This window comes from Oryx dammah, unplaced genomic scaffold (genome assembly GCF_014754425.2).
Source record: "Oryx dammah isolate SB20612 unplaced genomic scaffold, SCBI_Odam_1.1 HiC_scaffold_26, whole genome shotgun sequence".
Taxonomy (NCBI): Eukaryota; Metazoa; Chordata; class Mammalia; order Artiodactyla; family Bovidae; genus Oryx; species Oryx dammah.
This window is the reverse complement of record NW_024070210.1, coordinates 26323778-26336633: the sequence shown is the minus strand read 5'-3', so window position 1 is coordinate 26336633 and position 12856 is coordinate 26323778. Positions and strand designations below refer to the sequence as shown.

General features: G+C 44.6%; 1 protein-coding gene across 2 annotated transcripts in view; it reads left to right on the top strand.

Moving 5' to 3' along the window:
- Positions 1-12856, top strand: part of MTHFD1 (methylenetetrahydrofolate dehydrogenase, cyclohydrolase and formyltetrahydrofolate synthetase 1) — a 59741-nt gene that overhangs the window by 16803 nt on the left and 30082 nt on the right. For both annotated transcript variants that reach the window (XM_040226271.1, XM_040226272.1), the window contains 6 exons: positions 5829-5888; positions 6319-6372; positions 7256-7392; positions 7514-7614; positions 9544-9680; positions 10482-10593. In XM_040226271.1, the coding sequence (XP_040082205.1) occupies positions 5829-5888; positions 6319-6372; positions 7256-7392; positions 7514-7614; positions 9544-9680; positions 10482-10593 (601 nt within the window). The remainder of the gene's footprint in view (positions 1-5828; positions 5889-6318; positions 6373-7255; positions 7393-7513; positions 7615-9543; positions 9681-10481; positions 10594-12856) is intronic.

Sequence of the window (12856 nt, the reverse complement as noted above, 5' to 3'; positions counted from 1 at the left end):
CCTCTTTTTTGGCTTCTGTGAATCTTCAGACCTTTTCAGTTTCTCTGTGCAGGCCACTCCTCTTCAGCTCAACTTCTGCATGTGGACCTGCCCTGGCTCTTGGCTATTCTTTGTGGATACTTTTCCCTAATCCAGCATCTCTTGATCATTGGTCTTAGGACCCCTTTGCTACTGCCAAGTCACTCCAGTCGTGTCCGACTCTGTGCGACCCCATAGACGGCAGCCCACCAGGCTCCCCCATCCCTGGGATTCTCCAGGCAAGAGTACTGGAGTGGGGTGCCATTTCCTTCTCCAGTGCAGGAAAGTGAAAAGTGAAAGTGAAGTGGATGCTTCCAGTCTGTCCTTTTACCCGCAGATGCCACCCTTGTCAAAATGCAGATCTGATCACAATCAATCCAGCCACACACACTGCCCATCCTATGCAAAAAGAATGACAGTACTGTTTATGTAATGTCTCTGTAGTTCAAGTGATTTGTATATATTTCTGGTTGTTCTAATTTTATCTTACACCCCCTACAGCATGGGAGCTGTCTTCTTGTAGACACAGTAATGAAACCAAGCAGGAGCCTGTGGGGTCCCATGTGGTACAAATCCTTCCTGTGTCCCCCATTTCTCATTTGTAAGAAATAGGCTCCATTCAGCCTCGCATAGGGCAGATTCACACAGTTGCTTATCAGGGAAGGGAGGGGATGTAAAAACACAAGAGAGGGACTGTCTGGAAACAATAGTAGAGCAAGGCTTGGGGCAGGGTCCTGGTTCCTTCTCAAAGAATATACATGAAAGTAGCTTTGAGTTATTCTTCAGAACTAAGGCCACCACACAAGTGAAGGATGATAACTTCAAGCTGAGCACAAGACTCCTAGAGCACCTCCCTGTTTCCTTACCACCAACCAATCTGAAGAAAGTCACACACTCTGTTGCTCTCAACCCAAGTCTTGCTATAAAATCTTTTCCCTGGAGCTGAAGAAAAACTAATGAATTCCCAGGATATTTTATGTTGTAAAACAGGAATCGGAAGACCGTTTTGTCTTGTTCAGTTGCTCAGTCATGTCTGATTCTTTGTGACCCCATGGATTGCAGCAGGCCAGGCTTCCCTGTCCTTAACCATCTCCTGCAGCTAGCTCAAACTCAGGTCCATTGACTCAGTGATGCCATCCAACCATCTCATCCTCTGTCGTCTCCTTCTCCTCCTGCCTTCAATCTTTCGCAACAAAAGGGTCTTTTCCAGTGAGTCAGCTCTTCACATCAGGTGGCCAAAGTATTGGATCTTCAGCTTCAGCATCTGGCCTTCCAGTGAATGTTCAGGGTTGATTTCCTTTAGAATTGACTGGTTTGATCTCCTTGGTGTCCAGGAGACTCTCTCAAGAATCTTCGCCAACACCGCAGTTCGAAGGCACCAGTTCTTCGGTGCTCAGCGTTTTTTATTGTCCAGCTCTCACAGCGGTATATGACCACTGGAAAAACCGCAACTTTGACTGTGTTCGTTAGCATGTTGGCCTTTGTTGGCAAAGTGATGTCTCTGCTTTTTAATTTGCTGTCTAGGTTTGTCAAAGCTTTTCTTCCAAGGAGCAAGGGTCTTTTAATTTCATGGCTCCAGTCACCATCCTTAGTGATTTTGGAGCCCAAGAAAATAAAGTCTGTCACTGTTTCCATTTTTTCCTCATTTATTTGCCATGAAATGATGGGACTGGATGCTGTGATCTTCATTTTTTTGAATGTTGAGTTCTAAGCCAGCTTTTTTCAGTCTCATCTTTCACCTTCATCAAGAGGCTCTTTAGTTTCTCTTTGCTTTCTGCCGTTAGGGTGGTGTCATCTGATATTTGAGATTATTGATATTTTTCCCAGCAGTCTTGATCCCAGCTTATGCTCATCCAGCCTGGCATTTCGCATGATGTACTCTGCATATAAGTCAAATAAGCAGGGTGACAGTATACAGCCTTGATGTATTCCTTTCCCAATTTTGAACCAATCCACTGTTCCTTGTTCCGTGTCTGGTTCTACTGTTGTTTCTTGACCTGCATACAGGTTTCTCAGGAGGCAGGTAGGATGGTTTGGTATTCCCATCTCTTTAAGAATTTTCAACAGTTTGTTGTGATCCACACAATCAAAGGCTTTAGCATAGTAATGAAGCAGAAGCAGATGTTTTTCTGGAATTCTCTTGCTATTTCTATGACCCAGCAGATATTTGATCTCTGGTTCCTCTGCCTTTTTATTTTTTTTAAATTTATTTATTTATTTTTAATTTTTACTTTACAATTCTGTATTGGTTTTGGCATAGATTGACATGAATCCACCACAGGTGTACATGCGTTCCCAAACATGAACCCCCCTCCCACCCCCCTCCCCACAACATCTCTCTGGGTTATCCCCGCGCGTCAGCCCCAAGCATGTCATATCCTGCATCAGACATAGACTGGCATTTCGATTCTTACATGTTATTATACATGTTTCAATGCCATTCTCTCAAATCATCACACCCTCTCCCTCTCCCTCTGAGTCCAAAAGTCCGGTATACACATCTGTGTCTTTTTTGCTGTCCTGCATACAGGGTCATCATTGCCATCTTCCTAAATTCCATATATATGTGTTAGTATACTGTATTGGTGTTTTTCTTTCTGGCTCACTTCACTCTGTATAATTGGCTCCAGTTTCATCCATCCGTACATCTGGAAGTTCTCAGTTCATGTGCTGTTGTTGTAGTTGTTATGAGTTGATTTGATTTGTTCAGTCGCTCAGTTGTGTCCGACTCTTTGCAGCCCCATGGACTGCAGCATGCCAGGCTTCCCTGTCCTTCACCATCTCCTGGAGTTTGCTCAAGCTCATGTCCATTGAGTCGTTAATGCCATCCATCCGTCTCATCCTCTGTCATCCCCTTCTCCTCCTGCCTTCAATCTTTCCCACCATCAGGGTCTTTTCCAGTTAGTCAGCTCTGCATCAGAGCTTCAACTACAGCATCAGTCCTTCCAATGAATATTCAAGGTTGATTTTGTTTAGAATTGACTGGTTTGATCTCCTTACTGTCCAAGGGACTTTCAAGAATCTTCCCCAACACCACAGTTCGAAGCATCAATTGTTCGGCGCTCAGGGCTGGGTAATTTCCTAGGCTAGGAAGTAGGAAGATTATTCCAGTTACTTTGGAGAAGTGGCAGGGATTTCCAGGCATTGGGCCACTGCCCACATTTTGGCCTTTTATGGCCACCCTGGGAACTGTTGTGGTGCCTGTGAGTGTGTCATTTAGCTTGCTAATGTATTACGGTGAGCATATGATCAGGCTCTACTGGAAGTAGATGGCTCTGCTGCCATCCTGTACCTAATGGGTTCTAACTGATTTTTGTGGTATCCTGTTCTTTAACGGTTGTGTCGTTCTTTTAACTGTTGTGCCCTGCCCCCTTCCCTTCTGTCTCAATAGGACCTTTTTTGGATGATGTAATTGACCTCCTTAAAAGAAGAAATTGATATATCTGATAAAATGCTTAAGTGATTTTTTTTTTTTTTTGTATAAACTATAATGGGATTAAGATTTGTTCTGGGAAACCAGTCTGCCATCCACCCACTTGACTGTCAGTCAAGAAATCTACTGTTCTTCAACTAAACATTCCTTTTGCGTCCAGTTTGAGAATGATTGTGTAACCATTTTCCCTATTAGATGCCTATACTGAGTATTTCAACTGGATCCTAGGAGGTGTTTTCCTTTGCCTTAGGATTACAATCAGACTTTGATGTATGCTCATAACTCTTAAGCTTTTTTTAAAAACGAGTGGCCATTTTGGAGTTTTAGAAAAATTCCTTCAGAAACATCCAGACAGAAACAGCAACAACAAAAAGGCTTCAGACTTTTGTGATACTAAATGCCAAAGACAGCAACCTTGAAGGAAAATGTCGTGACTCCAGACTTGGCCAAATTTGTCCTTCGAGTGCAAAGACGGCAGAGAGAGGTTTTCAGGTACACACAGACTTGGGAGAATTGCCCACACCTTTCCAGGAAAAGTAACTTACAGTTGTATCTCAGCTACATCAGAGATGAAGATAAAATATAGAACAGTTTTAATTTATTTTTTAAAAAAAACAGCAGAGTGATAAAAACCATTTAATCTCAGAGTTAAGTCGAAATAACTAATTGTAGTTATGAGTATGGTCTACTTAAAAAACATACAACCTAAGAGCTGTGAGTTGTTTACTCAGTGTCTAACTGAGGGCTGTACCCCAGGAGACAGCAGTAGTCTCTCCAGTTGCTCAGAGAAACTATCCCAAAGAGGTCGGGGGAAGAGCCAGCATACATCTGTGAATGTGGACTGGGGATACAGACAGTCAGGATCTCAGTGAAAGGTTAACTGCGGGCGCCAGGATCAGATATCTGTGATTTTAGTGCTTTTCTGTGTGTGAGAAGATGCATGAATCTGGGGTCATTGACATTCTTCCTAAGATACACATTTGAACTGTCTCAGGGGCCCACATATCTAAAACATGGAATACTGCAACCTGCATTCCTTTCAGGGTGGACTTGTAGGTTAGTGACTGTGGTGGCTACTGACGTGATCCTCAGAACTGGAATGGCAGGAGACAGTCTTTGTTTACAATATAAGTAAAAACAAAATACTCCTACCTTTCTCATTTCATCTAAAAACCTGGAAGGTATTAAATCTGGTAACGAAATCAATGAAGGTTGGATGATTGGGGCAAAGGTCATACATGTGAAAAGGACAGAAAAGATGAGCTTAAAATCCCTAAATTTCCCTAAAATCCAAGGGAAATCCTCCCAGTAAGCAGCTAATGCATTTAGGTGCAGAAAACCAAATACCCCTCACTGGACTCCTCTGGCTATCTTGAAATTCAGCTTAGCACTGGCAAAACTGAGACTTCTCTAGAAAGACACCTGCAGCTAAGAGTGAGGCCATGTTCTGTGAACCTGTGTTCCGTAAACCTAAAGAGAGCCTCCAGGAACAGCATCAGGTTACTAAGCCTGGAGCTACTTTGTTCCTAGGGCCAGCTGCTTTCTCCAGAGTTGTCCTGTGTAAAGCAGCCACACATCACTTATCTCTGGTGTCAAGAGACCTACAGTTTTTCCCTCTGCAGTTTGGGGAGAAACCAAACTTATTGTGATAAATCATCCCGAGAGGACATTTCATTATTGAAAAGAGCAAATGTCAACACTGATACGTGGGGAAATATTTGTAAAGGAAATTTCTTAGGTAAGTGATTACAGTGAAAACCTATGTATATCCATGATTAAACAGGGACTATGTTGAAACCTAGCATGGTGGGTCAGAGAAGTTGGCTTCTGTGTACTCTTTCCTCTCTCTCTTGAGGGCAGTAGACTGCCCTTTGCCTGGCGTAGGCAAGTGTTGTGTGTGAGCATGGGAATAGTTCGGTTCACCCTCACTGATTCCTCTTCTCTATGGCTGAGCCTGAGAGCTTTGCCCTGCCCCCAGAGGTGGGGAGAGGGCGCAGATGTCTTATCAGAGCTACCATGCATTCTTGCATGTTGCCAGTTCCTCTGTCCCCCTGCCCTGTTGCTCTGCCTCATCCGCTTGCTGGCAAGCAGCGATTCCCCATGGTTTAGGCAGGCCACTGCTCCCTCAGTTAGTTCCCAGAGCGGGTGCTGAAGTGTCTTTTCTGTGGGGGTCAGGCGTGCTTTGCTCTGTTTGGTACTGCCTGGTGTGTTCGCTTCTCCATGCTGTCCCGCCATCCTCCTTATTCTCCTGTAAAAGTTCTCGGGAGCAGGAGTCTCATAATTAAACATTGCTTTTATCAAAACGGAAATTTTAGAAGCTTTGCCATACAGTTTGCCTTTCCCTAATCATCCGATTTGCATGTCTTTGTTATTCCAGGTTGGCAACAGAGATGACTCTAATCTTTATATAAATGTGAAGTTGAAGGCTGCTGAGGAGGTAAAGCCCAGAAAAATGGTGCCAGCGCCCCACCTCAGCTCCCACCCCTCCCCTTCTCTGAGTCCTGTCTGTCACCCCTTGCACTCCTCCCACAAAAACTTCCATCACCCACAGCAGACTTCAGTTTATCTATTTTGCCAGTTAGAAATGGGTGACAGAGCTTCGGCCTGTAGTTGGCCCTGCAGTGTTTTCGAGTCAGTGATCTGATTCTAAAGAGCCGGCGTAGAGAATATAAACGTGCCTCAGTTCGGTGGCGACAGTTAACAAGGGAAGGATGGGGGGGTCAAAGCAGGAGACTCATTCTTCAGGACATGTGAGGGTGGAATGATGCCTGCCTCTCTTGCTTTGGTTTAGTCACATCTGCAGAGGAAACAGGCCCATGTCTCAACTGCTTTTGCCATGTACCCATTTTAAATGTTCATTCTTGCAGATCGGGATCAAAGCCACGCACATTAAGTTACCCCGAACGGCCACGGAATCTGAGGTGAGCAGCTGGGAGTCAGCTATTAAGAGGGCAGCTGAAGTGCTTTTCTCGCTGGTTTTAGTTTCAGAGAACTTTAGGGGCTGATACATTCAGCACGCAAGAGACCTCCAGATAATTGTTTCTCTGGAGACTGAGCCTCCAGAAAATCTTTGAAAATCAGTAAATGGGGCAGTGCCAGCTATGAATGTTGGGTACTTGCAGTGTGATTGCCCGTATTTTGCTTCCAAGTCACTTGCGATGTTCATTAAAAACTGATCACTGGCCTGTCATTTTGTGTACTTTAAAAATGAAAATGTGTCTTTCATTTACATGCTGTTCAAGAATAGGCAGAACAAATCTTGGGTGAGTCAAGTCGCAACTGTGGTTGCCGGTAGGTGGGGGACTGGCTATGACATGGCAGGAGGGGAAAAGGACTTTCTGAGGTCATGGATCTGTTCTACATCCACACAGTCCAGCAGGGCAGCCGCTAACCCCATGTGCTCATTTTACTAAAATGAAATAAAATTTGAACTCCCACTCCTCAGTTGAACTAGCCACATTGCAAGTACTTCAGAAGCCACTATTGAAAGGTACAGATTATAGAGCATTTCTGTCATCACAAAAGTCTTGGTTTAGATGATGATAACATGAATTTTACTGTGTAGCAATAGATTATTAAAGTTCTTAGCTCTTTTATGTGATGGATTTCTTACCAGACACCTGAAGGTGACATTCTGTGTTAAGGTAGAGTTGCTCTAGAATGCAAGGCAAGAGAACTACAGTTAAACTCTCGGTGTGTGGAGGGGAGCAGGGATGAGGTCACCTGGCTTTTGACTTGGGAAGTGTTTCTCTACCCTCTTGATTTCTCCATGGTATATAAACTGGTATGTGGTGTGATTTTTAGGTGTTAAAGTGCATCACGTCATTGAACGAAGACCTCACTGTGCATGGGTTCATAGTGCAGCTACCTTTAGATTCAGAGAATCCCATTAACACTGAAACATTGGTCAATGCTATTGCCCCCGAAAAAGATGTGGACGGGTGAGTGTGGCTTGGCTTTCTACACCACGTTGCTTGATTGCGATTAAAATATATTCCTATTTGAGGAACATGTCATTTTGTTTCTAAAGAGTGAAAATACCTATCACTTTCCTTGTTTTAGACTGAATAGCATCAGTGCTGGAAAACTTGCTAGAGGGGACCTTAGTAACTGTTTCATCCCTTGTACACCCAAAGGATGCTTGGAACTCATCAAGGAGACAGGTAAAAACAGAAACAAAGCACCCTTTGGGGGAACGTGGTCTATACCTTTGGAGGTTTAGGGGAGATACGCTGTGGGCCCTAAAGAAGCGGGCTTGATTGGCACAAGGACCTGTATGCTAGGGGCTTCTTGACCTAAATTCTAAATGTTCTCACCAGCCCTATGAAGTAGGTGCTCTTACCGTTTAACAGCTGAGAAGACATTCTCAGAGTGATTGAGCAGTTCGTCCAAGAGGCAGCAGAGCCAAGATTTGAACTCAGAGTTATTTGAGTTCAAAGCAGATTATTTTTGTGTGGAAAAATAACCGATTTGGTAATACAAATTCATATTGTCTGTAGGGTGAAAAGTGAAAAGTCCCCACCCCAGAATGGGCTACCAACCCATTGTAGTTCTAGCAAATGGATCCCTTGAGTAGCCAACCCCCCATTACCTAGTCAACATGTTGGCATTTTAATTTCATCATGAATACTTTTTAGCAAAGGTTATTTTTTTTACAAGGAAGTGTGCCCTTTTTAGAGGAAGTGGATCAGAAATTTCAAGTGGTAAGTGTTGGCTAACGTAAGTGAAAATTTTCTGTGGCTGGCAAGGAAAGGTCAAGGTATAACTCTTGGGACAGCTATTGCTGATCAGTCCTACAACTAAATTTATCCTCTATGGCTTGTTTAGCCTACAGTGTCTTACAACTCAATGTAAATCAGTCCCTTAGGCTGCAGCAGCTGTAGGGCCTCCACCTCCTCTTATTGATTTTAATTAATTAATTTTTATTTATTTAAGCTGCTAGGTCTTAGTTGCAACCTGTAGGATCTTTAGTTTTAGCATGTAGGACCTAGTTCCCTGACCACGGGATCGAACCCAGATCGCCATGCATGGGAGTGAGGAGTCTTAGCCACTGGATCACCAGGGATATTCCCTCCAGTTGACATTGAAGCAACCATTTGCCCTAGTTCAGTTTCAAGTCCTTTGCTGAACCCTAAAAAGTATAGAAAGGTACTTTATAAACACTTCACGATTTGAGGGCTTTTCTTCTAGATGTTCATGATGTTAGCATTATATAGAAACTTCCCTATTTTTAGATAGAGTTAATGTTACACAAGAAGCATAATTTGAACACAAACTGCCTTGAGTTGGCTTCAGTGGGACTGGGTGTAGGGACTCAGCAGAGACCTCATCTCTGCTCCCCTTTGCGTGGCAGTTCCTTCTCAGCTCTACTTGGTCTCCCGGAACAGCTCCAGCCTGTTCCATCCTTGTGCCTAAGAGTGATGGGGCGGATCTTGTTGGCCAGGGGATGAAATACAGTCATTCGTCCACACTTGGGTCCTCACCCACATCATCTCTACTGCGGAGAGTATGTTGGTCCTGAGGGATGTTGGGACAGTGCCAGAAGACTGGGAGCTCAGTAAACAAAAAGAAGGCTTTATATTACAGTTAGGTTCCCCTTTATCACTTCCCTGCAAATAACCCTGTGGCCCAGGCCCTAAGCCAAAAGAGAAATTTGGATGAGGAACTAAAGAATTACTGATACTAATCTAATTTCCCTCACTTCTCTCCTCCACTCCATTAACATGCACCCTATTTCTTATAACTTTTTCCCAGGTAATGTAATCTGCTCTCTGCTTCCATATGGCTGTTAAGCTGTGTGTCAGGGTTTCTTTCTGCTTTGAGTGTAGGTTTTCTTCCCACTCCGCTATGACTCAGTAAATGGATCTTGGCTTAAGCCCTGCTCAAAAACCCACTTGCAAGAAGGCCACATGGACAAGCCCCAATTTTGTAGCTGAAACCCTGAGTTGACAAAGAAGGGATGGTTTTAGGAAGATTTGTTTTTGATACTCAGAACTTGTTTTTGTGCACTTGTTCTGAATTTTCCCATTTAGGTGGCTTGCAAAGGAGGGCAGCTTCCCCAGTTCTCTGATGCTCGCTGGCTTGTCTTTCAGGGGTGCAAATTGCTGGAAGGCACGCTGTGGTGGTTGGGCGCAGTAAAATCGTTGGTGCCCCAATGCATGACTTGCTTCTATGGAACCATGCCACAGTGACCACCTGCCACTCCAAGACTGTGAATCTGAACGAGGAGGTAAGGGATCCAGAGTGGAGTGCAAGGGCTGTGTATGTGTGTGTGTGCGCGCACGCACACATGCTCTCATTTGCATGCATGTTCCCATGTGTGGTGGGGGTCCTTGCGTAATGGGAATAGCTAACATTTCAGTGCCAAAAATTGTCGTGTACTTTACCTCATTATCTCATTTAACCCCTCTAACAATTCTATGATTCTTGTCTATTTTACAAGATGAAGAAACAAATTCAAGTTTAAAACTTGCCCAAATTTATACAGATTTTGTTCTGACTATTTTTCTCCACCAGTCCATCCCGCAGTAGATAGGGGTTAGCAGTATAGGAACTGAGACTGACCCCTGGCTGCCAGATCCCGGATACGTGACGGGGTGGCCTCAGAGGTGGAGGTTTCTAGAGGAGGATGTGGACAGTGGTCTTGTGACCTCAGTCACAGCTTGTTCTTGACACCTGGGCTCAGAAATTCTCATATAGACACATCCCATTGACAGAGCAGTCTCATAAACGTGGGGAGAGACCAGGAGAGGCCCTGCATCTCTTTAATCCTCCCCAAGCAATGCTCTGCCTCCCTACCTTGCAGGTTCTCATCAGGTTCCCCATTCAGTAAAATATCTAGTGAAAGGGGAGGTTTTGACATGTGTAGGAATGAGCACAGTATACAAAGAGCTGTCAGAGACTTTGCGGCCTGCATAAAATAGCAGATGATGAAGAAAGTCGTGTAAAACTTAGGGGTGTCCTTTCCGCTTCTACATTTTTTTTAATGTGTCACTGTTAAGTTTCTGAAGTCAGAACCATCTTTTCCTAGATAAGTAAAGGTGACATCCTGGTGGTTGCAACTGGTCAACCTGAAATGGTGAAAGGGGAGTGGATCAAACCTGGGGCGATAGTCATCGACTGTGGAATCAATTACGTCACAGGTGAGTGTTGCAGGGAGGAAGGTGAAGCCTAAGCAAGAATCTTTTGTCCCGTTTTAGGCTTGAAGTGTTAAGGTTCAAAGCGATTAGCCTGCCCTTGGGTGCGTGAAGTTAGTAGATGGCATAGTTGCCCCTTGGCAGGAAGAAGCTGTGATTTTAGCCACTGTGCTGTGCAGTCCCAAGACGACCTAGAGGTGGGGTGGTGTTTAGTCATTAAGTCATGTCTAACTCCTGCGACCCCATGGACTAGCCCACCAGGCTCCTTTGTCCATAGGATTTCCCAGGCAAGAATAGTGGAGTGGTTGCCATTTCTTTCTCCAGGCGATCTTATTGACCCAGGGATCAAACCTGGGTCTCCTGCATTGCAGATGGATTCTCTATAGACTGGAGCTACCAGGGAAGCCTCACCTTGAGTGGATTTTAGCAAAGGACAGTTAAAGTGTAGTGTGATCTTTACAAACTGCTCTGAAACTACTCCAGGAGAGGGATACATAGTGCCAAGAAACCTCCAGTTAGGGCTTTGCAGAGCTGTTTGACCTGCACCTTTTCTAGACCAAGGATAACGCTAACTTTATAGTCATGTCTGTAACTGTCCTTGAATCCTCATCCCTAAATTACTCCCCATGGCCCTGTTTGGTTAGTAATATCATCACCATTCTTCCTTCCCGCAGGCCTGAAACCTTTCAGTTTCCCTCCCAATCATTCCACGAATGGACCCATTTTTAAATATTATGACTTTTTTGCCCCTTCTATGGTCTCAGCGTCACCACTGAGTGTCCCCCTCTCCACCGGATGCGCTGCCATAAATATCTCCCTGGCTTCCCTCCTGCCCGCTGCCTCCCACTCAGGCCCATCTGCGTGCTCTTGCCAAGCTTTCGGGGCTTGATGTGGACTTGTGAGCCTCTTTCTCCCAGGTCACCTGTCAGACTCCTCAGCCCCATGCTAGTGTTAGCCACCTCTGCGGCCTTTTTTCTCACATGCACTTTGTGAATACCTGTCTTAACTATTGTAAAGTGGACCGTGTCCCCCGCCCGCCCCCCACCCCCGCACATGCCTGTTTTCCTTTGCAGCTCCTCTGTGTCTTTAGTGGGACAGGCTGTTCTCTGATGAAGTTTTCAAACATAAAAGCTGAAAGGACAGTTTAGTGATACTTGTGTACATACTTTGTGAGTTTGAAAAAGGAACAATTTTTAATCAAGCGATCATTTCTGTGCATTGGGCACCACCCCAGGTCTTGGGCTACACAGTCGAATAAAACTCATCTGTCATCTTCATTTTCAGCAACTTCCTGCCCACCCCTTCTCTGTCTGAAATGTCCATTCTTCCTTCCAAACCTTGTCTTATTTCCCTTCATCAAAAGAGGGTCTCTCCTTTGAAAGTGCTTTTCTTCTCCCTCCCGTCCCACAGAACTTGGTGTTTCTCTCATCATATGCGTCTCTTCCTTTTTCTCCACTCGTCTGCCCATGGGTGCCCCGGGGCAGTGGTCTCTGCGGTGTCATGTCCAGCTTGGGCTTGCTGACAGCAGGCCCTCATCTGTTGGATTGTTGAAGAGGGTTATAGCAAGAATATTCTTTTTTTCTCCCTTCCCAGCTCAGGTTTGAAATATTGACACTAAGCTGCCAGGAACGTGAGTCACTGTCAAGCCTTCCGTTTTTAACCTCCCTCCCACTCTCGGTACCATGATTTTAAGACAGTAGCTCACAATTGATCACTCATTGTCTTGTAGTGTAATTATCTGACGAGTGATAAAGAAATTGCTCTCCTATAACTCCCCACTTTCAGTACTTGCAATGTGACATTCAGGCTCATTGTATTTAAAACCTTGCCTTTTCTCTAACATAGTTCTGCTGTTGGCTTTTTTCTGTTTTGGACTGAATTTGAGAGATGATGAAAGAAGAAAACCTGGGTAGGGTTCTTGAGTCTCACAGTTTGGCATGAAATGCTGACTTACACATGAAACTTACCTCCTGTTCACATTTATTCCTCACATAGAAGGTGAAATATGAATAGTCAAAGCAGTATCTTTCCTCCGGGTCACCTGTACTTTTTTCTGGTCCTAGGCATTTAGGTGAATAAGCATCAACAAGCCTGGATGTTACTGTTCCCCAAGGAGGGCAGGATTGCTGTTACCAATCCATGGATGAGCAGGGGGACCTAAAGACTGATATATGTATGGGCTTCCCTAGCAGCTCAGATGGTAAAGAATCTGCCTGCAGTGCAGGATACCAGGGTTCTACCCCTGGGTCGAGAAGATGGACAGGGTTTC